General features: G+C 38.7%; 2 protein-coding genes across 3 annotated transcripts in view; both read left to right on the top strand.

Annotated features, from left to right (window-relative positions):
* phc2b (polyhomeotic homolog 2b (Drosophila)) overlaps positions 1–20673 on the top strand; it is a 35121-nt gene extending 14448 nt beyond the window's left edge. For both annotated transcript variants that reach the window (XM_087800959.1, XM_087800958.1), the window contains exons 3-15: positions 1426–1575; positions 1649–1726; positions 2861–3022; positions 3285–3419; positions 4644–4926; positions 11838–12142; positions 15670–15985; positions 17545–17768; positions 18282–18408; positions 18468–18573; positions 18654–18768; positions 19035–19344; positions 19411–20673. In XM_087800959.1, coding sequence (XP_087657085.1) covers positions 1426–1575; positions 1649–1726; positions 2861–3022; positions 3285–3419; positions 4644–4926; positions 11838–12142; positions 15670–15985; positions 17545–17768; positions 18282–18408; positions 18468–18573; positions 18654–18768; positions 19035–19344; positions 19411–19565 — 2466 coding nt within the window. In that variant the 3' untranslated portion in view covers positions 19566–20673. The remainder of the gene's footprint in view (positions 1–1425; positions 1576–1648; positions 1727–2860; positions 3023–3284; positions 3420–4643; positions 4927–11837; positions 12143–15669; positions 15986–17544; positions 17769–18281; positions 18409–18467; positions 18574–18653; positions 18769–19034; positions 19345–19410) is intronic.
* Positions 20674–20927: 254 nt separating this feature from the next.
* Positions 20928–26213, top strand: LOC148071283 (T-complex protein 11-like protein 2). Its single transcript, XM_087800928.1, has 8 exons — positions 20928–20970; positions 22126–22243; positions 22342–22460; positions 24173–24324; positions 24387–24562; positions 24606–24709; positions 24962–25024; positions 25313–26213. The coding sequence occupies exons 1-8, from the start codon at positions 20928–20930 to the stop codon at positions 25525–25527; spliced, it is 990 nt and encodes a 329-aa protein (XP_087657054.1). The 3' UTR covers positions 25528–26213.
* Positions 26214–26257: the final 44 nt, after the last annotated feature.

Below are 26257 nucleotides of genomic sequence, written 5' to 3'. Positions count from 1 at the left end.
AGAGTTGAAAGGTTGAGCAGGAGCCAAGACTTGAAGCACAACAGGCCAAGAGGTTTTGGAAAATGTAATGTCTGGAATTGATTAAGATTCGGTTAAAAATAATTTAAGCTTCAATCCTGGCCTGATCCCTGAGTTTAAGTCACTAGCTCGCATACTGCCCTACACTACCTCAAATAACAGTGATAAATAAAATGTAAAAAGTGTTATTTTTGCTTCAATTTAAGTTACATTTATTGCTTGCTATTGTTGATGAGGATCTTTGCTCTCTCTGGTGTAACTTGGTTGGTGTCATATGTTATATCCATGAAGAGAACCAATAGATTATATTGGTATTATAATGATACAGTTCTTCTCTAAAAAGTATATGATTAATCTGGGCACATTTAAGAATTTTCAGTTTTAGGAGTCGGTCAACATACAGTTAACAAAGACAAAGCTTTTATAAATACGGTACAGTTTGCTTGTCAAGATGATTTTTTTTTCTATTTTTTGGCAAAGAATAAAAACTGTTTAGAAGTGATTGTGGTTGATGAGGCTTCAGGAAACTGCTTATTATTGGATTATTAACTAGTAAGACATTATTTAATCAAGTGAACCTCAAAATATAAACTTAAAGAAAGTATGAAAATAAAAAATTGAGACGACTGTTGATGAGGCTTCATGAAACGGCTGATGAAGTATCATGATGCAGTGTCTTAATTTTGAAAGACCTCTAGGTGTTTTGCCCTGACCTACTTATTCAATAAAACCTGGCATCATTTTCAAACTGAGTGTCATCTAGTGGCCTTTCAAAATTAAGACACTGTTCAATGATGACTCGACAGTTGTTTCATGAGGCTTTATCACTAGTATTTACTACTTGATTTCCTCTTTCTACTCGCCTAGAAAGTTAATATTTAGGGGTTTCCTTGATGAAAATTAACTTTTTTAAACTGGTTTATGATTTCCTTATTTCGGATAAGATTATCCTTTTAAATATTTTTGAATCAGTCTTCTGGTAAAACTCACTGAAGAACATCAGTCACTCAAAAGAATTAAATGATTCAAGATTATTATTTTTTTTTTTTACCCAGAGGTCCTCGAGTAAACAGCAAGAGCTTTGTTTAAGAAAATCTGGGTTCATTCCGGTCCTTGTGATGAATGTGATCTTGAGACCGACACTGATAGACTGGAAGAAAGTCCAGTTGAGGAGAGAACAATTTTAGAGGAATTGAGGTTTATTTATCTATAGCAAAGAGGAGAGGATTCAGTAGAAACTGGAAGAAGTTTGTATTCCTTCCTAAATAATAGGACTATTGAAAAGTTGTCCAGTCATTTTTCTTCAAAGCAATCTTCTCAAGCTGTTGGATAAAAAAACTCCACGCTAATACATGGACGGGGACGCTATAATGTAGTTTTATTTAATGGACGATTCAATCTTTTCAGGTGTTCCAGCAGGCCCTGCACAGACAACCCAACACGGCGGCTCAGTACCTGCAGCACATGTACGCGGCACAGCAGCAGCATCTGATGCTCCAGACCGCCGCCCTGCAGCAGCAGCACAACCTCAGCAGCGCTCAGCTCCAGAGTCTACAGGTCTGGGACGAACCAGGATTTGTCAACCCCACACAAGAGAGGTCTTTTACGTCGCTTCTTCCCCTGTCGCCAGGCTACTATTGCAGCTGGTCGGCAGAACTCCTCACAGAACGGAACGTCTTCGCAACAAACCGGATCCACTCAGGCCACAGTAAGTGTTATCGGCATGTTTTTTTTCAGAATATCGTATTGATATTCAACTGCACCGTTTATTGATAATAATTAATCATTTTCGTAAATATTGCGATTATTTTTTCAATATCCTCTTTTTCATGCAGTTTTAGATATAGTAATAGATAATTGACTTTACAGTATCATTTCTTTGTGATTGTTAAGATAAATGTATTAAGTCATTTTTATTAGTCATAAGCACACACACAGAGACACGCCAGCGACACGTCTAAATTCCAACTTACAAACCGATGTCAGGATGTAAACATGTTTAAAACACTTTAGTCTGTTTCTTTCATTCATCCAAGCTGCCATTGTCGTATTAGACAATTGTTCGTGTCATATCAACTTGTGTGTTGATTAGATTTGTGGTCATACAGAGGTTTGAAGAGTTTGGTTGTTCCATGTTGTTGAGACACTGGTAGCATCCATCCACACAGTTGTCATATACTCCTGCTCTTTAGCTTCTGTCAACGTGATTAATCAACTGGTTAAAGCGGAGTGTTTACGACTCTCCCACCTGTTCTGCTCAGCTGCGCTATTGGCGCTGTGGCTCTTCTGCCACTCTTAAGTCATGTGACTACATGACGGCCCGAAATTGAAATTAATATGATATATAAAATGTTTTGATATATTTAAACATTAATTTTTTGAATTAAAATGTCAATATTCACGGCGCTTTAGTTTTCGTGTTGCAATAAAACTGCCGGCCACTAGACGGCAGCAGGCATAACTTCCTCTGCAACTAAAAGAACTACGAAGTCCTGCGAGACCTTTGCAATGACTGAGGAAAAGAGGATACAGTCGACTCCAGCAGCTTTTATAGCCAATGTTTGGACACATTTTGGTTTCAAAACGAATGAAAGCAGCTACAACTGCGTCAAGAGTCATGTACTCGACAATACTACAAATATATACTTGTTATTGCAAACATCTTGATATTCGTGTATCGTGAACCATAGTATTGCCAGATTCTTGACAACAGATTTCATAATTTGAATAAATTACTTGAGCTCCCATAGAATAGGTATTTTTTTAAAATTGCTGTAGCAAAAGGAACATTTCAAAGAAGAACGCGCCAAAGTCTGTAACCTAAATTCTTCTGTCCCTGTAGATCAACTTGACCACGTCTCCAGCAGCAGCACAGCTGATCAGCAGAGCCCAGAGCATCAACTCCACCCCCACCAGTATCTCCCAGCAGGCCGTTCTTCTGGGCAGCCCCTCAAGTCCTACACTCACCGCCAGCCAAGCACAGATGTACCTGCGTGCACAGATGGTGAGAATGCACTCAAAACTGGGTTCACATAAGTTAACAACACGCACTCCTAATCTCAATGTATTTCAGCTGAGCACTAGTTTAGACGTTTCTCTCTGTTGGTGGTCTGGATTAATTTGGTTGAAAGACACATTTAGGAAAAAAAAAGAAACTTAACGTGGGGAAAAGTATTTGCTTATTTTTACTCTCGACTTTTTAGATTTATAAATATTTTTCGCTGCTAAGGAGATAATTTAATGTTGTTTTGTTTTTTATATTTCAGGCTCAGCAAAGTAACCTGGTGCAAGTAGCCAGGAGTCTAGGTCGAGCAGTCCCCCTGTCCCCTCAGTTGATCTTCACCCCAACAGCTACAGTGACAGCAGTGCAGTCCGATAACTCCTCACAAGCGTCTTCACAGGTAAAAGAGTGATAATGTCTATCTCACCAGTGTTTATGTGGCCCAGCCGGATGGTTTCCTAAAAATCAAAGTAGATAGATGTTTATGTGGTTGATCTATGAAGACGCCAGTGTTTAAGATAAGACGAGGCACAGAGATTATGGATCTTAACAATGACACAGAGACTCCTAATAAGCGATTTAGTCTTCTTTTGTGAGTTTGACAACGCTTGGCTACATTTAGTTTACTAGATTACAAGAGTGGAGCTCATTCAAAATACACAAGGGTCCAATATTACCGTTTAATTTCTTCACGAGTGAACAGAAATTGGTCACTGTTTTCGTCACGTCATTGGTCTCCATGGAAACATATCCATTTGCTTTTTTTGTGGTTTATTCTACATAAAACTGGGATTTTAGCAGAAGTTTTAAACCAGAGAAATCAGTGTCATAGTAAAAGAAATGTATGAACCCAATTGTGAAGTGATCAATAGAAGGGATTAATTTAGTTTTAAAGCAGCTCTGGAGAAATGCTCATGGGAAATGTGGTTTCCCGTCGGGCTAAACACTACCCCTCTAGTCCAATGGCGTCGCTCGACTTAAAACCGCATAGAGCTCCTTTATTAAGTAAGTAAGTAATATTTATTTATAAAGCGCTTTTCGAGACCAGGGTCACAAAGCGCTTAAACAATCAAAACAATACTCAAAAAAGTACATACTTTAAAGATCAAGATAATACTGAGAACAACACAGGAGTTCGAGAAATTCAAGGAAAAGCCTGAACAAATAGACAAAACTGTAGTCAGCTGGTGGAGGTCAAAACTTCAGTCAATGATCTGTGTGTAACTCTTCTTTTAAAACGAGAACACATTAAAAAAAAACAAAAAAAAAACACAGGATTAATTAAATAAACAATTAAGCTCTATTTAAATAATCGTCCTTTCTTATTAAACTGTGGCCCTCACAGGAAAAAGTTTGGGGACCCCTGCTTGAGTGTAAAAGGATACTCTTGTAACTTGTTTGTTTATGTGTGTTGTGTAATATACTAGTTAAAAATGACCTCTGATCTTCTTTTAGAAGATATAAGGTATAAGATATAAGGTTTTAATCCTATAAAAGTATTTATCATATATAACTGTATCCCAGTTTTTAAAATTAGTAATAAGTTAAGTGTTACTTCCCATTACAATATTCAATCTGTCCTTTTATAAATTGGCTTTTTAAATATTTCTCTTTCTGTTCCAAGACTCAGGTCCAGAATTTAGCCATACGCGGCCAGCAGGGGGCAGCATCGTCCTCCTCACAGACGCAGACCCTGCAGGCTCTGAGCCTTAAGCAGAGTCCCGTCGCCATCCAGCCGGCATCTCTGAAGATCCCCAGCCAAGGGAGTCAAGCTTCCACAGGAGGGAAGTCTGGCTCAGTCGACGGTTCCTCCGAAGGAGGAAAGAAGGCGGAGGCGTCGCCGGTCACCGAAGTCCGAGCCATAAACATGAGCCGTAACCTCACAGCGCAGCCTCTGATCGCTCCAGGTATGTTTGTAGACACTGTAGACGTTCATGTATATTGTTTGACGTAAAATGTAAAGGTATGACTAAAACAAAAACGTAAAAACGTTTTTGTAATTGAATATGCTTCATCCATCATTGCCAGAGAGCGTGTGTGGAAAATATATAAAACTAAATAAATTAAAATTAGTTTCATGGCACAACTGTAAGAGCCTTCCCCTCAGGGTACTTGTTTCACGATTCTGAATGGGTTTGAGAAGCATGTTCTGACAAGTTGTCTTAACAACATCTGCAACAATCAACCTGCTTTGTGTGACTTGCAGCCTTGAAAAGGGTGGACGCCACGCAAGAGTCTCGTGAATGAGCTGTGAATGAATTGAAGCTAGTTGTTTGAGAGATGAGCCTCATTTAATACACCTTATCAGTCTGTGTAACCAAGTACTTCATGCACCTCTGAAGTCAGCAACAGTGATGTGGTAAACAGGGCCTTCATTTCCTCTCTTGTTTTCAATGTGGAGACTCCATTGTGGCGTCTAAGGAGTCAAAGAAGGGGGCGGGGACTTGATATGGTCTGAGCGTGTCGGGGCTCATGGATGCACAAAAATTGGGAACAATGGCAGCTTAGATTGCAGGGACACACTGTCTCAGGTGTTTACAATTTACATTTTTGGTTTTATTTATTTATTTTCTAATTATATATATTCTTTTTGTAACATTAAACTTAACTTAAACACATTTTATTAATAAAGTAAATTTTATATTCAAATTTTGAATTCCATTTCTGCTTCAGGAGACAAGTGTTTATATATGAAATCTTTTTTGAAGTTACCAGGAATACAAAATGAGTAACTGACAAGAGAGATCTGATCTTATTTTTGTGGCAACAGAGGTTCTAACAATGGGCTGTGTCAGAACAGTGTTGATGAAATCTTTGATTAATTTAAAATAAAATTAAAGAAAAAGAAAAAACACAATTATTTTCCTATGTTTCATTCATGTATTTATTCATTTTAATGAAAAAAACAACTTACTGTATGTCCTCGCTACCCCCTCACCTGTCTCAGTCTAAAAGGAACAGTAACGGGATCAAGAATGAGCGTAATAGTATTTTACTTTAGTTTGGTCAAAAATGTTATTTAAAATTTTAGCAGACCTAAAAAAAATAATCAAGACCTGGTGAATGTCCTTTTATTTTGTATTCTACATTGTTGAAATGATTATAATAATAATGATGAGGATGATGATACAATTCTTATGATGTATATTAGTTTATATATAATTCTTTAGTCACATAGTGCTTTGCATTTCAACAGGACAAACTGTTCAATGCTTAAAGTGATATTTCACTTATTTCTACTCTCCCTCATGTCGACTAAGAGTCTGGATTAATTTCACAATAATTGGTTCTTTTTAAAGATATAGACAAAAATGTTTCATTTCATTTTAATGTAGCGACTGGAGCTCAGTTGTCTTGGTCTTCCCTTTTGTATTAAAGCATTGGCATGAGGGATTCAGGCCACTAACAATCCGAGAAGTAATCGGCTTTATTTTTTACAATTACTATACATGTTTTAAGGCCGTAAAACCACTAACCACACACTTTCATACACTTTTCTCAGACAGGCATTAACAATTTCTCAAAGTTCTCTCTTATGTAAACCCTCTCAAAGTTCAAACTTTCGCAGATTTTAAAAAAATACTTGGGAGCGTGGGACTGTTTGGCCGCTTCCCTACAATCCGTAGCCTGACCAGAGCACCGCTGCGGCATCCCCTCTTTTGTGTACGTGATGATAATGTGAGGATGGTAATCCACGGAGAGCCCAGTGTCTGTGCAATGTCGTCCGGAATATTGTTGACGTGGAGTGACGTTTTGCGTCTTCCAGTGTTTTCTTTTCTGTAGGAATCGGGTCCATATTGTTCTTTGAGTGGTAAACGTTGCCGACCCCTATTTTAACGAAAAATAAATACAAATGAGCAATAACTTGTTATTGGCTTTGTTTTTATTTTTTACAAAAAACTTGACGAATGTGAAACTGATTTCTTTAATTTTTTTTAAAATGTTTCCAAAATTAACGCTTAAGGCTAAACGAAGATATTAACATAGAATTTTCCCATCAATGAATATGAAGAAAGATTAAAATTTTCAATATTTTAAATTGTGCAAAGATTTTAACCTCTCATATTTCAGTGACAAATCACTTGAACAGGTTCATTTCTCACCCGGTCACAATTTCAAGCCCACCCACTGAAGCATCCATTGTTAAACAACACTACAAAAGATGTGTGAACAATATTTGGGCAACAATTAGGACCACAAACCAAACTACATCACAGTAACACTCAACATAACCAACGAAACTTGACTCTAAACTAGCTAATCATAAACTAATACATCTTTAAAAGCAGAATCAAACAAGACTGAAACTTGTTTTATTTATGTTGCTTGAGTTTGATGGAGAAGACCTGAGCGACCAGAAAAAGATATGATGATGTCTATTTATAAACTTAAAAGTACATCTAAGTCAACCTGACAAAAACAGATGCTGTGTGTCTGTCAGTGCTTTTTATTTTTATCAAGTAAAATCTTTCTGTCAAAACATTACATAATGTCATGGTTGGATATTTAAAACTCTACTTTGGGCACCAGCTGGTAAAAATGCTGTTTTTATAACGTTTCTTTCAGTCCTCAGTTCTGCATCCATCTGTTTGTGTATTTTTATCTAGTTTGGCTTGAGTGGAGAAAGTATATTTCTGGCCTCGAGTGCTCAAGTTCTAATGATATCCATCAAAACTGTCTCTGGTTACAACATTCTTGTGCTTATCTTTTAAAATAGGGCGATATTTATTTTTGATGGAACATGCAGTAATGAACACAAAAAACAAGGTTAAGCTACATTAAATATGTTGTTATACAACTACAACTTTTGAACTTTCTACACTAAAACTCTGGGGGGCTGTGGCCTGGAAGTGTGGATTCTATCAGAGATTACATGTGCACAGTGGGTGTGTGATGTTCACCGTCCTCACTCTGTGAGGGTTGTGTGCAACCAATAGGATAGTGTGGGTAACTATCACTTACCTATGAGCAGAACTGACTGTTCCAGGTCATCAAGTTGCTCAAAGACGGATAGTTTTAAAAATGAATCCCCATTTTCAGAGCAACTTCTATTCTTAATGGTTAAGAAAAGGGTTCATGTGGAGGTTGGTGGTTTCAACAAGGGATTAACCTAAAGTGTAAAACTCACAAAAGGGGCCGACAGGAAGTAGGAGACTTTTGGCCTGAAGCATCCCTTTGTGTATAGCTGACAATGTCAACTTGCATTGGAAGTTAACTAGTTTTTGGTTCAGGTTAAATTGCAAATTGTATCAGATAGATTAGATTTTATTTGGAAACACAATATTTTCTTACAGAATTAAGGAATTAAAAAGGTTAACACACAAAATATGTAATAGAAAAGGTGGACTAAGCGCAAGCCTTTTATTTGTATTGAATTCAAGCCCCAGTAAATCACTTGATTAACTTTATTAAGCACCAGGGCCTAGATTTTGACGTGTAAATTATCCAAAACTCTATAATTCACAAAAACCTCATTATTTTATTAGTTATGTTTCTGGTTTTGGAGTATAATAATAATCCACAAACTATTGATGAAGATCATTTATGCAGGATGGAGTTAAGAGATTCTGACAGAACAAATATAGTATTATATAAGTATTTGTGACACCGGTTTAGTTTGTACAAATCAAGAGATGGATAGATTCTGAAGGATCTCAAAAACACTGTTCAAACCCACTTCCTGGTTTCATGAACTATAAGTGAATCAAAGCTGGTGGTTGTCCAAGAGATCCTGAGCCAAGTCAGTCGCAAATTTATACAGATACATGCAATTGTAAACTCAAATATTAGTCAAGAACAGAATATCTATGAGTCTCTAGCACTATATGTTTTTAACACATATTCCTCCACTTCTACGAGAGGAAATGCAACTTTATAAGAGTTATTTATAAGATACTTTTGACTAAGTTAACTAACAGCTAGCTAGTTAGCAAACTGTGGGAATCAGTTTTATTCAGGAACATTTAAAGCTCTATATTGTTCTGAGGGTCCAGCAATCAAAAAGAAGACCTAAAGTAGAAGTAAAAACCAGCTAGGATGTAAGAATTAGACTAAATTCTTTTTTTTTTTTTTTACATATTTTAATTAAAATATATATGTGAGGATTGTATTTACAAGCACTCAATATCTAGATAAATGATTTTAAATATAATAGAATAATTGATAATACACACAGAGTATGATTCATTTATTTTTCTTGAAGTTTCATTGATGAAAAAATGGTTTAAAGTGCAACATTTTCTAATGTAAATATCTTTAATAAAAGAGTTTTGTACAAACGGACGCATACTGATGATACAATAGAGGTTGAAGATCTATTCAAGACACCCTTCTGAATCGCATGTTTCAAATGTTGAAGTCTTCCTCTCCAAGATGCAGTAAGTCCTTCATCATGAGTATGTTTTGAACTTATTACTTTATAAACTTCTCCACAATCTGAAATCTCAGCAAACAAGAGGCTACTGGAGCGGAGTTCATTATGACGTAATAATGGTTTCACTCCTCCTCCAGCCAGCTGTAACCACACCCTGTTTTGTTTATACAACGTGTCTCTTGGAGATGGTGACTTCAGGGATTGATGTGTAATCAATGTGTAATCTCCACAAAACCCGAGGGTTTTCAGTGGGCGGGGCTAAAGCACATTTTCTAATGTAAAAACGTAAATAAATATAGTTTTGTTCAAACACAAACACATACACATACTGATGATGCAATAGAGGACGAAGTTTTTTTAGTTTCCATATTTGCAGCTTACATACAGGCTTCAGGCCGCATGTGACCCACAGACCATACTTATAGTGTTGATAACTTTTTGTGGAATAAATATAAGTTCTTGCATCAGGCAAAATCTCCTTCTAGCTAAACGTTACAATCTTTAGGTGTTAATTGTCGACTCACAGCTATAGAAGGGTACAAATATTTAAATATTTGTCTCGCAGCCGTCCTTCGGTTGCATCTAAATAGCTCCCCTGCAGGGTTGATAAATGTGACGGAACAGGATAAGACTAATGTATCTTTCTTAAGTGCTTCTAGAAAGCAGCCCCCCCCACCCCCCGGCTTGTCCATGCCACTCCAATCTGTGTAAATATTAATGGCTCAGTGTGTCACAGCTCATCAGATCACCCGTTTTCCTCTGCGTCTCCACGTTAATTATAAGTCCAGACTGTTTTTTCTTGACTGATCACGGAATATCCGGGTGATATGCAACTTTGTCTCTGTTTTTTCTTGACACAACATCATGAAAAGGATTTAATTGAGGGAATTTATAAAATGAAATATTTAAGGTTTACCGTGTCCTAATAATAAACCACTCCTCGTTCTGGGTGAAGCGAGAGGAGTTGGTTCCACTTGTTTGGAATCTTGGCACGTCCCTGGGCCTCTTCCTCTTCGACACACCGAGCTGGGTGGATGTTTCATGTCAGCAGAAATCACCTCAGGATGTCTTTTCACCCGCAACCCCGCTCTGGCAGGTGGTGACGGGCTATACTGGAACAATCTTCGGAGAGATGATTTGAAGCCGACATAAAAGGCAGCTGTGCAGCTTCCAGCAGCCGAATTACAATACACGGTTTATTGGTGATAAGAAAGAAGTTTTGCTCAGCATTTTTCTTTATGAGTCTTCATCACACTCATTGATTAACTTAAGTGGATTGTTGAAAGATGCAAAGACGGCAACTGCTCCGCCTAAAGTAGTTTTAAGATGACGACGGCAGGATTCTTTTACTTCAGAGAGAGTTCCTTTGAGGGCGAGATGAGAGCTGTAACGTTTGTTGCCATTATGAATGGAAGCTGAGTCTTCCTATAAATAGTGGCACAATTTAGCTTTATTTTAATTATCATTGGGCTTTCATTCTAATCTGCTGACCATTTTCTCTCGTTATAGAAATAGAAAAGCTTTATTCATCCCCAGAGGGAAAAAACAATTGCGTTTCGATTGGAAAGTAAAATAAATCGCCTATATATATATTTTTAAAGTTCTTAAGATTAAATATAAAATGAAATGTATTAGAATATATTTGCACAAAACAGACTTCTGCACTGTGTTACAGATCAACCTTATGTGTGTAAATCCATACTGAATGTAGACATATTTAACTTTATTTACCTACTAACTTACTTAATACTAATGCTGGCCTCATGTATGATAATAGTAACAGTGTATATGCTAGTGTTAGCAGAGTGTGTGCTAGTGCTAGCAGTGTTTATGCTAATGAAAGCTGCGTCTATGCTGGTGCTGACTATTTCTATGCTAGTGCTAGAGGTGTGTGTGCTAGTGCTAACAGTGTTTATGTTAGTGCTAGCAGTGTGTATACTAGTGCTAGCAGTGTGTATACTAGTGCTAGCAGTGTGTATATAAATGCTAGCTGCATCTCTGCTTGTTCTAGCTGCGTCTATGCTCGTGCCAACTATGTGTATGCCAGTGCTAGCGGTGTGTGTGCTAGTGCTAACAGTGTTTATGCTAGTGCTAACAGTGTGTATGCTAGTGCTAGCAGTGTGTATGTTGGTGCTAATAGTGTGTATGCTAGTGCTAGCAGTGTGTATATTAGTGATAGCAGTGGGTATGCTTGTGATAGCAGTGTGTATATTAGTGTTAACAGTTTGTATACTGGTGCTAGCAGTGTGTATACTGGTGCTAGCAGTGTGTATACTAGTGCCAGCACTGTGTATACTAGTGCCAGCACTGTGTATGCTAGTGCTAGCAGTGTGTATGCTAGTGCTAGCAGTGTGTATGCTAATGTTTTCGTCTTATGACTGTAATGACCCTAACTTACCGTGTACCGTGTTTGATCCCTTGCTAACATCTTGTTTCCTGTTGCAGCGTACACGCAGATTCAACCTCAGTCGCTGGTCCAGCCGCACAAGCAGCATCAACAGCAGCAGTTTGTGGTCCATCAAAGTCAAAGTTCCCAAAGAACTGGTCAGATGCTGCAGACAGCCTCTATCCAGCCATCCCAGCACCCGGTCCCTGTCCTGCCTAAACCCGCCAATCATCAGACTTCTACGCCGAGCCAGCAGGCCACCATCTTCCACTCGACCATCAGCCCACACACGCTTCACTCCAACAGCCACGCCAAAGCTCAGCCGGTCCAGCTCACGGCTATCAACCTGCAGATCCAGCCAACGGTGAGTAGTCTACTGTTACACCTATAATTAAACATCGTAAGAATGTGTACAAAAACATGTATGTTTTTAAATCATCATGGAAGAACCACCACATTACAGACAAGTTGTTTAAAACAAACATAAACATTGATTTCCTTCAAAAAATTCAACTTATTTTCATAAAATGTTTTGAGTTGAATTAAATGAAGTCTAGGTTTGGAATACAATTTCCGTTAAAGTTTACAATTTTCCAAGCATCAGCGTTAAAAGCAGCTGAAGTCGTCTATATCCTCTCGTCCTCAGTCATCCTGGAATCATGCATTGTTTATTAGGGTGTGGATGTAAGGCCTGCTGTCATCTAGAGGCTGTAATTTAATTGCAACACAAAAATGAAGAAACACCCTGAATATTTACGTGTTAAATGTAAATTAAAAAAAAAAAGATGAATCAAATGATTATTATATATACAGTACATACATTTTTACAGTGTTTATTGAAGCATGGATCAATAAAGTGTATCTATCTAGCTAAATAACTTAAAACAAAAATATATTTGAAAGCCAAAAATGTTAGTTTAAATATATTTTTTATATATATAGTGCTGTTTAAATGAATACGTTATTGTGAGAAAAAAAATTATATTGAAGTGTATTAATAATAATAATCCATAAAAACTAAAAAACTCCCATTGATTAGAAAAATGAGGGACCAGTTGTTTAAAGGTTCTCTGATTGGATTTTGGTAATGGGATCAAATCTTGAAAATGGGAAAAGGGTTCAAAAGACAAAGAAGGATTCATAAATTTGATTGGATCACCTAATCCCATCCTTAGTTTTAACCTCGATCAAAAAAGTGTGTCATTCTCGCTGACCTGTCATTTGACAAAGTAATTATCTTAACTGCTACTTAAAAATGGGCAACTAAAGGTGCAGATACAAATCAAGATGGATCAAACTGCAGCAAACCAGAGGTAAATTTAAAAGCCTCCTACTCCGATGAAGAACCCTGAACATTCTTTACTTTTATTTATATTCATTGTGGAGTAGAAGTGGTTACCGACGTTATTTGTATTCGTCTCAAAATAAAACCTGAACACATGCTGGTAGGACACACTGTGCTTTGTTCAGGCAGCGCTCTGGTAATCCGGATTAGGTAATCCTGAAATGTATGTATCTGGGTCAGCGTGATCCAAGCCAGTGTTGCTTTGAAAACCTGGCACAAAAGTAAGACGGATTACCTGATCCTGGATAGCCGAAAATGGGATTTCTAAATCCGGATCCTTTGGATCCAGATTAGATTTTCTCAACAACTGTCCTCAAAGCCTGTAAACACCCGACTCACTGCAGCAGACGAGGTGGAACCATGGACACAAAAGGACCTAACTTCACTGTTGCAGAAACCCATGCTCTGCTGGAGGGTGTGAATCGCCATTATGCCTCAATAGTTGGAGGTTCTGTTGTGGGTGGAATAGTGACCAACAGGAGGAAGAAGGACATTTGGGTGGAGATCGCCCGGAGTGTGAACGCAACACGATCCGGCCACAAGAGGACGTTGGAGCAGGTGAAGTTCAGATGGAAGAATCTGAGGGCCAGAGCAACAAAGGACCTCGCTGAAGCCAAACACAACAACAACAAACCCTTCAGGAAAGGTGAATACACAGACGTGGTTCTGGGCATTATCGGCGGCGAGGACTCAAAAGCTCTGCTTGGGATTCAAGCTGTTGTCGTGGATGACGAGGCGACGGTTGTAGAGGAAAGTGAGCCAGTTTTTCCTAAAGAAGAGGAAACGTGTAGTCTGGATCTCAGCCCCGTGACCAAAGAACAACCCGGATCCTCACCAGTGGCAGGAGCTCAGGAAAGAGGCTTGAAGCGTCCTTCACCAAATAATAACGACGCTTGTGAACTACTCCTTCAGAGAGACACAGAGAGAGCAGAGGCACAGATACTTCTGGCCGAGGAACAAATCAAGCTCACCAAACTACAGCAGACCAGAGCCAAACTTCAGATCCACCTCCTCAGAGCACAGCTTGATAACGCTGGTCTCCCCTACTCGGATGAAGAACCATGAACATTCCTTGTTTTGTTAACTATTGGAACAAATATCCACAGTTTATTTAAGTATGTTTTTTTTAAGTGTCCTGGCTCGGAGACATGGTCATGAAATAAATCATTTATAGAACATTTTTTTTGTGATTTTATTGTGACAGTTCAAGTGACCCCATGCTGCTAGACCACATTGGGATCTGTTGTCCCGTTCATATCTCTGGCAATCCAGATTTGGTCATCTTGAAAACTATGTAAAGTCTGGGTGATCCTGTCCAATGTTGGTTTGAAAACCTTGCACAGAACTAAGAAGGATTACCTGTTCCAAAATTATCACTGTTATCTTTTTTATTGTGTTGATTTTGCAACTTTCTAAAATGTTCTAAGTACTTAAACACACTGAATTAATACAATATGGTTTTATTTTGCAAATGGAATACAAATAAATATGAACAGCACACATTATGTAAACGAGTCGAATAAATAAAAGCACATTTTTGCTTCAAAATAAATTATGGTTTTGCCTTAACAATTTAAAGAAACGCATGATGTTAAATGTATAAGAACAATAGAAATAATGTAGACACGTCAAATAAAAGCACGCAAACAATCTTCTCTGCTATAAAATTAAGTATCGCGACTTGCCGAGTGTATGACGTTGCCTAGAAGAGAGTCCTTAGTGGGCTTTGGCAACACCTTTTATAAGGTGGAACCGATTTGAGTTCAATGACATCTGTTTCCTTGTTAACTGAACTTCCACAGGGTTGTTGATGATTGTTTATAGAAAGACTACCGGTACATTTGCTTCTACATTTTATATGTTTAATTTGGTTTACTGTCGTGAAATGCGTTACATTATAGTGTTTTCACATTTCATTATAACATTTCTACGCCCTTGAATGCATCATTCACGATTGATGCAGCAAAAGTTCAGGCAAAAGAGTGACTTTAATGTTGTTTTACGGACTAATTAGACTCACTCGTGTTATTTAATGTTAACTATTTAGTCTTGGTAGTACTATAAACTCATATATGCATATGTGACGGGAAAACATATTTTTCTTTTCTACTATTAGCCTATGTTTCTTACGCCGGTGTTCCATGCTTGATTTCAACATTAAGCATTATTTTATAATTTGGTAAAGTGAAGGATATACATTTCACTGACGCGGCTTGAAAGGCTCACAAACATCTGTCTTCCACCGCTTTCTTAAAGTGTTAAAACTAAAAAAGAACACATTTTCTAATTACCCTCCCACAAGAGTTTGGCAGTGACTGAGGACGAGAGGATACACTCGACCCCAGCAGCTTTTCAAACCAAAAGTCATGCGGCCTATAAATAAGAGTACTCAACAATACTACAAATATATCCTTGTTCCTGCAGTATAAAATATCAGTCAAGAAAATAGTATTATGGTTTTAGTGGTCATTGTTTTGGTTTGAGTATTTGATAAATATTCATCCACTTTTTTGATTGAATGTTTTGGCCTCTTTTGCTTTTTTTAGGCTCCTCGACTACTTCAGGACAACAAGGATAAGCCCACCTCGTTGGTCGTGAGAGAAACGTGTCCGTCCTCCAAACAGCAGCATAAACAGACTCAACCACCACAACAACATCAACAAGCACAACATCAACATCAACAAGCACAACAACAACAACAACATCAACAAGCACAACAACAACAACAACAACTACTACAACTACAACAACAACAACAACAACAACAGCCACTGCCAAAACCAGCTCCGTCACCGTTGCAGCCCACAAAACCCGTAGACCCACCGAAAGTCGACTCTGTGGCCCCGGCTGTTGAGCCTCAAGGTAACAACCCATCAAAATTTATTAACCTTTTTTTGATTCATCTCTCCACATCGCGGCGATAATCATTATCCACTAAAGAGGCTTGAGAGTGTTTTAATATCTTGCACGGCTTATCACGATCCCCTCGCACCTCCTCTCATCACTCATCAGTTAATCTGTACCCGGACAATTATTCGTTCTTGTCTCAGACCTGTAGAGGCGAGAACATCTGCTCCAAGTCGGAGATGAAAATGACGTTATAATGGTCATTATGAGTGACTTTGCTGTGTGATATCTGCTCTTGTGTTGCTGTGAAAGCTTTTGATTTTGAAGTTCTTCTTGGGTCCGGTGTTTTTTTCCTGGACGCTGTTTGATACAATCCAATGTTCACAGAAGTAGATTTTATACTGGTGTAGTACAGTGTGTCATTATTTTTTTGTGTATACAGTATATGGGATAGATTAAAACACACATCAGAACAAGGAAAAACACAATTATTTTTATTGTGAGGCTTGCATGTTCCCATAGTCACCCATAATGCAACAGGGGCATGAATATGTTAACATGTTAAACCAATTAATCGTATATAAATTCTATATTATTGATGAATTATATCAAATCTCATTCCTTTGGTTTGTTGTTGAGATATACGTTTCATTACTTATTTTCTTAATGACCCTTTAATTGTCTAAATTAGAATCTCTGTTTTAGCTGTTTCTTAGTTGTTGTTTTTTTTCTAACTATCAGAAATAATTTATATGAATTAAGTTCTCTTTTTTAAATGGGGAAGCTAATGCGTGATTGTACTTTAATAAAGTTTTATAAACGTGTGGTTAATATTAAAATGGTACGATAAACTCCATTTCATTTCTTGATTTTGGTTGATGTAGGATTCCAAAATAAAATTAATTAATGATGGTTTTATGAAGATTCCTCTGTTTAACATCTAAAAACATCATATTGGGTCCAATGAGGTTTTTAATGTTCATACTCAGTCTAGATTTTTGTCTGATTAAAACATTAGGTGTAGATTGAAATAGAAATATAGAGCTAGAAAAACAATAACTTTATTGATCGGAAATTGGAAATCTCCTTTGAGGGGGAAAAACATTTTCTTCTACTCTTGCTACTGTTGAGGTATTTTTGTATTTACTAACTTTGTATTTTCTCTACTTGATCTTTAGATGTCTCGTATACAAATAATCATCTTAAACTTGATTTCCTGACAAATTACAAAGAGAAACGGCGACACGTACATTTAAAAATAAATTTTAATATTGATAGTTGAACATGTTTATGGCATGATCGCATGGTTTATCTGAGGTTGATCTTTGAACAAGATGCAAGTTGTGCTGTCAAGAGAATAAAACATTTGAGAGATGAATAAACTACAATCTATTAATTTCTTGCTAAATCCTGCCTAAATAATAGCTGAGAATAATTTATTTATCCGGTCTATAAAAAGTGAAAAAACCATCTTACATCCTTAAGACACATGGTGAAGTTACAGGACATTCAAGTCATTTATAAAAACACTTCCTGGTCAGCCTCTGATTGAACTGTTTCCATTCTTTGAACAGGAGTTGCGACCACCAAGAGACCTGTTGTTGCTGCTGCTGCTGCTGCGAGGACGCCGCCTCCCGCCATGACCTCAGGAACCGAGGGCGACGCTCCTAAAACGACGGGAAGCACGCCTCAGAACGGAGAGAACAAGCCGCCGCAGGCCATCGTCAAACCTCAGGTCCTCACCCACGTCATCGAGGGCTTCGTCATCCAGGAGGGGGCCGAGCCGTTTCCTGTGTGTGTGAGTGTCGCGCCCACCCTTATCATGTGACCGACGTGTGGCTCAGTGAGCAGGAAGTAACGGACATAAATAATACATAAGCGTTAAAATTCAAACGCCAGAATAAAACTAAATAATGTTTTAATATGAAAATAATAAAAAAAAAGGGTATGTTTGGGAAAACGGGTTTCACAATGTAACTCAAAGGTCAGTTTAGCGCAGTGTGAAGTCCGTAGAACGCACTGCCACCTGCTGGACGTCTTTTGTAAATGCATCGTGTTTCTAAGTAAAACAGCAATTTCCGAGCAGTAGTTATTAATAACTATCTAAATACTAAAGAACATGTTCAATTAATTTCACTTGTTAAATTATTAGAAATGTATTCCATTTTTTTAATATAATTTTTACTTGAATAAACAAGTTTTTAAAGAAGCTTGTATAAACATAAGATATTGCTTTATTCTTCACAGTGGGGACATTTAAGTGTTGTGTAATGATTCCTTCATCACTGTGAAAGTTGTCATCCGTCACCAGGTGGAGCGTCTGCCGGTCCTCATCGACAGCCCGAGGAAGCTGGACCAGCTCTCTTCAGATCCCGACAAAACCCCCGTCAGCAACGCAGCGAACTCCGACTCCGAGCCGGACGAGCTGAACCCGCCAGGTGAGAAGCTCGCGAGTTGAGGTTTTAACTCTTCGAAACTAAAGTAAACTCTCCTCCAGAGAACGAGCAGGAACCTAAACTGACCTGTGAATATTGCGGCTGGGTGGACTTTGCCTACACGTTTAAGGGCTCGAAAAGATTCTGCTCGGTGGTTTGTGCAAAGAGGTAAAACCCTTTTGGATTTCGTACAAGAGATGTTTTAAAATGAAAAGCGCATCAACACAGCTTCTTCTTCGACATCGTAGGTACAGTCTGAGCTGCACGAAGCGTCTTTCTATTTTCCGTCCAGACAGAAGCCAACCAACCAAACGCTGGCACCGAAGAGGCCCGGGCCGGCCGAGCCTGGAGTCCAAGAAGCAGGTAACGGATGATTCGTCAAACCTCCCTCCCTCACACCCCTATTAAATAGCCTTAAATAAAGTCCATTTTTAAAATCATTTTATACCTTAATCAACCCGTTTCCCACTAATACTGAAACACTACTTCGTCCCTCACTCCCTCTCAGTGAATTTGTCATCTCACCCTTCCAGACTGCATCATCCACGTAGAATTAACCTTGAGGTCAAATGTGCTCTTTTAGTTTGATTTAGTTTTCTTTCTCATCACTGTGTACCTGGTGTGTGCAGAAACTCTCTCTGCTCCTGCAGACGGCGAGCGGCTCTGTGTCTTCTCCTCACCTGTCGCAGCCAAGCCAAGAAGAGTCCAGTCCGTGTTCCGACATGTCCAGCTACGAGGAGCCTCAGTCCCCCGCCTCGGCGGCCAGTTCTGGACCCCCGGCGCCGACGCCCGTGCAGCCCCAAGTCCACCGGCAGCAGAGCCGGACCTCGGATCACGAGGACCGCACGCCGAGAGACGCCGCCTGTCAGCGCCTGTCCGGCGGCGACCCCACCAGGTGGAACGTAGAGCAAGTGTACGAGTTCATCTGCTCGCTGCCAGGTCGGTGCACGACAAGACTTCCAGAACACCGGAGCGTGTTGTTTGATTGTGTCTCTGACGCCGCAGGTTGTCAGGAGATCGCGGACGAGTTCCGCTCGCAGGAGATCGACGGACAGGCGCTGCTGCTGCTGAAGGAGGACCACCTGATGAGCACCATGAACATTAAACTGGGACCAGCACTTAAGATCTTCGCACGCATCAACATGCTCAAGGACTCATAGCAGGAAACACTGAAGGAGCACGTCGGCAGTCGATTAGTGGCAGCTCGGAAATCATTTGCCAACAATAAATAAGAAAATGTTTACATGAGGTGTTTACAGGCGAGTGTGTGTTTGTTTGTATGAGAGTGAATGTAGTCTCTCTGTGATCAAACAAATTCTGTCTGAGATGGAGCCCGAGGGTCTGTTTTGTTTGGACACTCGCCGTCTTCTCACTAAAAAAAAAATCATCACACGGATTCGGCAATAAATCCACGTCGTTCCCTAGACTTGTGGCTCAGATCCAAGTGTGACATCACAGTCGGAAGCACAGAAACATGAATGGAACGAGTCGTAAATCCTTCTTTGTGCGGTTATTTTCAACCGTTCTTTCATTTCTCCTCGTTTCCTCTTCGTTGTCTTACAAATTTCCCCGACTGACTGCTGGTTCTGAACGGAATTTAAGGAAAATCCTTAATAAAAATATATAATTTGACACCACAAATGGCTTTTTACCTTTGATGATTCAAGGGAAAGGACAAAACAAAAGAATCAAGATGGTGAACCCCACCCTCCCCCCAAAGAGATGTCTCACTCACTTCTAAATTCTCAATATTCTTTGACAACAAACCCTTTACTTTGATTTCCTCTATCAAGAGGAGTTGAGCCCCTTCATTTCAAAGTTTTTCGACATGATTTTGGAAAAATCTACTGGTTGTCATAAGCGAGACAAACTCTCTCGACGCACAATTTGTAACACACCTAATAACCTCCCTGTTACGTTCTTCGTAAGAAACCGCACTAAAAGCTGGCGTTTCCTGCCACTATCGTTGCCTTCAAGGATTCAATGTTACACCTGTTTTTGTCCGTTTTTTGCAAGTCTCCCACTTGCATTTGTAAATAAGCGGCTGAAAAAGTGTCATTTGTGTTTTCTAAGTTATGCTTTTTTTATATTTGATAGAAGAAGTGATGTTGAATATTTTTGAAATATGCAAAATGTATAAATATTTTATGTTTTTCTAATGCGTTTTGTGGCTGTGACCGGCTTTTTTTTGTAAACCATGTCTTGTATTTATCAGAAAACTTTGTTACGCAGCTTTTTTGCAACGATGTATAAATAACTTGCAATATACATTTGGAAGTTTGACTCTTATTTTTCTATTCCAACTGCTTGTTTACCATTTGAATGAGTTGAACTTGAAGACAGATAGAAGTCAAATATTCTTACTTTCAGAATTGACAGTTGCATGCTGGGTCATCCGTGGTTGGCGGGGAATAAGTGTCTCCTGTCAAAATATTGATTTTATTTCTCTCCCGCAGAGGACAAATACAAATTTAGCCTCAGAACATGTGAGGAGAAGATCTAACCTCCTGCTGGGATAATTGATGTATCTGTCAATCACTCACATCTCTAAGAAGCAAAACAAAGGTACTGGAGGGTTTAAAAAGAAGCTATTTAATAAGAATGAAAGCTTGTCTTGTGTGTTCTCATGTGAACTATCAACCATTCATTCTCAGTCTCAAAGTATGATCTCATTCAAACACAAATACTAGTCGTCCAGTAACGTCTTTGAACGTCACAAGGCTTCGTGTTTACATTTGAGTGCGGACCGAACCATTTTTTTAAACTGCCATTTTCAAGAGGAACTATTTTGAATACGAAAATTCAAAGTGAAAAACGGATATTCTATATACATAATATTAAAGTTTTATGCTTTAAGAGTTTTGGAGTGTTAAATTATGTTTTATCGACATTGAAACCCCCCCCTATCGCAGATGTAGGAATGGTTTGTCCCGGTTTAAACCGTGGCACGTGCAAATGAACCGAAACAATATTAGCATTTTATTCTAAAGAGTTAGTTTGTCACAGGATTTCGTCTAAAACATCTTAAAGGTAAGTCTTTACAACTTTGTCTGCAAATGTAAAGCGTTTTTATTACACAGTTCTTAAGAATGTGACTATTTTACTTAACACTTTTAGCAGGACTTTTACATTTTTAAATTAAACTTACATTTTAAGTTACCTGAACATGCCTTCAAACTATTTTTTTTGGTCAGATTTAAAAAACTTTTCTAACGGCTTTAAGTTTTTTTTCTGTGTTTCTTTTAGATTATTTTATTTTTGTAAAACAACATTCATTTATTTTTTTTACAAATACAATAATTTAAAAAGTGAGAGAAAAATACGAAAAATACCCGTTTAATTTTGTACTTTTTGGGCTTATTCAAAAAGTGAATAAAAAAGAATAACAAATAAAGCAAAAACGTTTGTATTTGTTTTTAAGAGTCGTTTTTATGAGAATTCTGTTCAGCAAGTTGTGCTTGTTTATTTTTGAAAGAAGAAATTATGTTGAATATTTTTCAAGACGTAAAATGTTAATAATATTTTACTTTTTATTGTGACTTTTTTTTTAATTTATTTTACTTTATTCATCATAAATGTTTTTACTATGAAATTACGCATTTTTTCCTCCAACATGTTGTGGTTTTTTTTGGATGAATCACGTTTTTACACCGATTGTTTCCATTTTGCATGTTTTCATGAAAGTTCAGGGGTCAACCTTTGTGTGTGTGTGTGTGTCAGGTCCTCCAACCAGGTCACTGACGGAGCTCCAGAACTGCGTGTCCAACCTCAGTCTCGCTCACGAGATTGTGATGAACCGCGACTTCCTGTTGACGCCCAGCAGCCCCCCGAAAGAAAGGCAAATAAGAAAATGAAATTCAACTTGTTGTTTTTTTCCAAAGCGACCCCCGGCAGCGTCGGATCGGTCTTGACAGTGTTTGTGTTTGGCCGGTGCAGCTTGCAGGGCCGGGTGACAGAGATAGTCCAGCGGACATTCTGGGACGTCCTCGGCGAGCAGCTGGACAGCGAACCTCCCAACTATGAATACGCCGTCGTGTTGCTGCAGGAGGTCAAGAGTGTGAGTCAACAGATTTTTACGTGACCCCTGACCTCGCTCACTGGAGAGAGGACAGGGGACAGGGACCCTGACGTGACAGAAGTGCGCCGGGGGCGTCACAATAGTGACGTCATCAGCAATTACTTTCAACGCCTCATCATGGTTAGAGGCGGCCATTTTGTTTTATCTTCAGTTGTTGGGCTTATACATTGAGCTGTTTGACCCCTTTCTCATGCCATACTTGACTTTTCTCACACTTATATTAACCCATTTAATTCTCTATATTTATTTTCATAATCTAAATAAACTTTATTTTATTTTTTGCCTCAATCTAGCCAATCACGAAAGGCACCAAACAATATCAACCAATCAGAATTTCACTGAACTTTCAAATTAAAAGCATTAACCTTTTAATATGTTTTGGATTATTTTAATTTGTCAAGCTTAATTTACAATTAATTCATACTATCCCTGCGTTAGGTTTAGGTTTAGGTAGAACTTTATTGATCCCTCAGGAGGTCTCCTACGGGAAATAATTTTTTTCCAATTAGCCACAGCAAATACAGCAATTTTTCATAAAAAATTAAATAAGAACAAGAACAAAGAGAAAGAACAAGATGACACAATCTAAGTCTAAAGATAAAGACAAAGAACATAGATCAAAGAAAAACAACAAAGACAAAGGATACAAAGACTAACATAGAACAGAACATCCAGATACTCTCACTCCACTCCTGCCCCCGAACTCAGAATTGTACAATTTAATAGCCCGAGGAATGAATGAGTCCCTGAGTCTATTTGTTTTGCACCTGGGTAGGAGCATTCGTGCACTCATTCTGCTTCTCTGCTCACTGATGACAGTGTTCAGAGGATGACTGTCATCATCCATGATGGACAGTAGTTTGTTCAATGATCTCCTTTCTGCAACTGTCACCAGTGAGTTCAGCTTCTTTCCGACCACAGAGCCAGCCTTTCTGATCAATCTGTCCAACCTGTTGACACTTGACTTGATATTTGTAGTATTGTCGAGTACTTGACTCTGGTGTTGCAGAATTTTACAGACCACATGACTTGACGAAGTCGTAACTGCTTTCATTTTGTTTTGAAACCAAAATATGTCCAAACATCAGCTTTAAAAGCTGCTGGAGTCGACTGTATCGGATTCTCGCAGGAATTCATCGCTCCTATAGTTGCGTTGGACGTAATAACTGCTGCCATCTGGTGGCTAGAAGTTTAATTGCAACAAAACGATGAACAAAAGCCGTGAATATTGTAAATAAATATTGGAATTGTTTTATTTTATTCACACTTCAAAAGAGAAATAAACGGTAAAAGAACTATGGTGAAAAATAAATGACAAAAAATCCAGAAATTCATGTGTATCGATATTTAAGGTAAGGTAAAACTTTATTGATTTCAATGTTTTCATTGAACAGCTAGGACATAATTACTGCTAGAGTAGAAGTTTAATTGTAACATGAAAATTAACAAAAGCTGTGAATATTTGTTTATTGTAAATCAAAAAGATTGAAATGTTTACTTGAAATATACAGATAGAATAAATATGGTTAAAAAAATTAAATATGAAATAAAAACGAATAGTGTTTTTGGATATTGAAAAAAATATTGCGATATTTAAGTGTCTCAATATTTACTTACTCATAAAATACAGTTTAAATACTTGGCGAAGGTTTGAGTGCTCTTGGAGTTCATCTGTTTATCTGTGTGCAGCTGCTCTGGACTGGACCTGGTCCTGGTTAGAAGCCGCGGCATCTGAGGAGGCGTCATCTCCTTCCTCCTCCTCCTCGAGTGCCACCTCCATCCTGAACCGGGCCTACAAGCGCCTGCTGTTCTGGGACCCACAAGTCAAGAAGTACCCCGAGGTCCGACCGAGAAATGGAGCCGCTAAACGAATCTCACGACGTCACCGTGACCTCTGCTGCAGGCGCTGATGATGGACCGGGCTCGCCTGGACGCACTCGGCGCTCGGCTGCACCTGCTGACCCTGGAGGCGTTGGTTCTGATCATGGCCCGCGGGACGCCGGGCCTCGCCTGCCCCCGGGGATTCGTAGCTCGCTCGCGGCAAACTGTCGTCGCCTTGCTGGAGGGTCGTCACGGGAGGTAAGAGGAGCCGCCGCTGACGGACGGGCTCGGCTGTCAGGAGGAGCAGGTATCGAAAAAACCGGGGGTCGGCGCCGAGTGGAGGCGACAGCGGGAAACCAAACTTGTCAGAGCGCATCGAGCTAACCTCATTCTTTCTGAGGCCACGTCAGCGTCGGTCCAGGAATCTGGAGCAACACCTCGTGACTCATTCGCAGCGAATCTTCGCTGTCAATGTGGTGGAATCAAACACCGGCGACCGACCAATCAGAGAACAGCGGCAGGAGCTCGTTACAATAAACAAAGATTATTTCCTGTTTATGGATTCGACACAAAACATCCCTTTAAACTCAAATGATAGCAGAGAAGATCAGCAGAAATATGTGGTCATAATGTTACGGCTCATTTAAAAAAAAAAAGAGGTGCTGAGTGGACAAATATCTGAGCTGTGGAAGACGGACAATCCCGTGCGCAGCCTCGTTGGTGAGTTCCATTAAAAACATGATTTAAAAAAATCATGTTAAATGTTGATTTTAAATAGTTTATTCTTCCTGCTTTATATGTAATGTGTTACATTTTTTAATTAGTTACAGTATGTTAATGTTATGTTATGGTATGATTGTATTTTATTGATAATATTTCATTCTGTAATGTATATTCTGTAACAAAATATTTATTTAACCTTCTTAAGGTACATTTACTCACTTGTTTAAGTCAATAAAGAGCAAAAAAAAAACATTTAGAATAAATAGGTTTGACATTCTTCCACAGGAGAGAGAGTCCAGGGTTTCATCAAGGCCTTGCTCGAGGGCGGCCCAGGTCAGAGGGTCCCAGAGGTGCCCGAGTCCCTCAGGCTGGTGAGCGAGGACCTGCTGGAGCTGGGAGACACCTTCAGGAGGATCGTCCACTTCAACTGCTCCGTCTTCGGCCCGATCTACGCAGGCTTCCTCAGGAGGCTCGTGTTTCCCGCCGCCGACCCGCGCTGAAGCGACTCCGGGTTCTACTCAGACATTAATAATCCATCGAGCGACCTTGAAAACATCCTTCCACTCGTCTGTTTCAATTTAAATTGAGACCCTCTGTGACCTGCTGAACCCCCGAATACACAACCGTGGGTTTGATGAAACCAAAGAAAAGCTGGGAATACTTGTAAATAATGCACTTGTGTACCTCACTTTTTAAAGGGAAAATTCTGATTATTTTTCTGATGAGCTGAATATAAAATAGTTTTTAGTATAGTATTTACTAACTATACTAACTATACATGTATATATTTTGATGACAATCATAGATTTAAGTTTGAGGTGGATCAGTATTAGTGTTCTTATATTCATGAAATACTTTATCAAAATATTAACTTTAACTATCGTCCTTTGATTTACAAATATCCCCAAAAGTATTTGCTAAGTAACACAGTAAATGTTGTTACTTACTCATAATATTAAACGATAATACTTCCTTTAAATATTTTTATTTTCCTCTGTATGTAACGGTAAAATGAAAACATGTTTGGGTGAATGCATATGCGTGTATTTGTGTTTTATTGAACGTTTACTGCGTCGACAAATACATAAAAATGTTGTTTATGCTTTGGAAACTGCCTCGTGTGGTTTTCTTTAACTGCTCCATCAAATATCACAGAGGCGGTCATAATAAAATGGCAGATTAAAGTACTTGCACGACAAAATACTCACCACGTTGTAAAAAAAAAACTTT

This window comes from Callionymus lyra, chromosome 10 (genome assembly GCF_982586985.1).
Source record: "Callionymus lyra chromosome 10, fCalLyr1.hap1.1, whole genome shotgun sequence".
Lineage (NCBI taxonomy): Eukaryota > Metazoa > Chordata > Actinopteri > Syngnathiformes > Callionymidae > Callionymus > Callionymus lyra.
This window is presented reverse-complemented; position numbering and strand designations above follow the sequence as displayed.

What these genes read in the sequence shown, in the direction of transcription:
- LOC148071283 (XM_087800928.1), top strand. Translation starts at nt 20,928, where the DNA reads ATGTATCTGTCAATCACTCACATCTCTAAGAAGCAAAACAAAG. An exon ending in CTCATTCTTTCTGAGGCCAC is followed by an intron (nt 24,710 to 24,961) that starts GTCAGCGTCGGT and finishes AAAAAAAAAAAG; the next exon opens with AGGTGCTGAGTGGACAAATA. An exon ending in TCCCGTGCGCAGCCTCGTTG is followed by an intron (nt 25,025 to 25,312) that starts GTGAGTTCCATT and finishes ATTCTTCCACAG; the next exon opens with GAGAGAGAGTCCAGGGTTTC.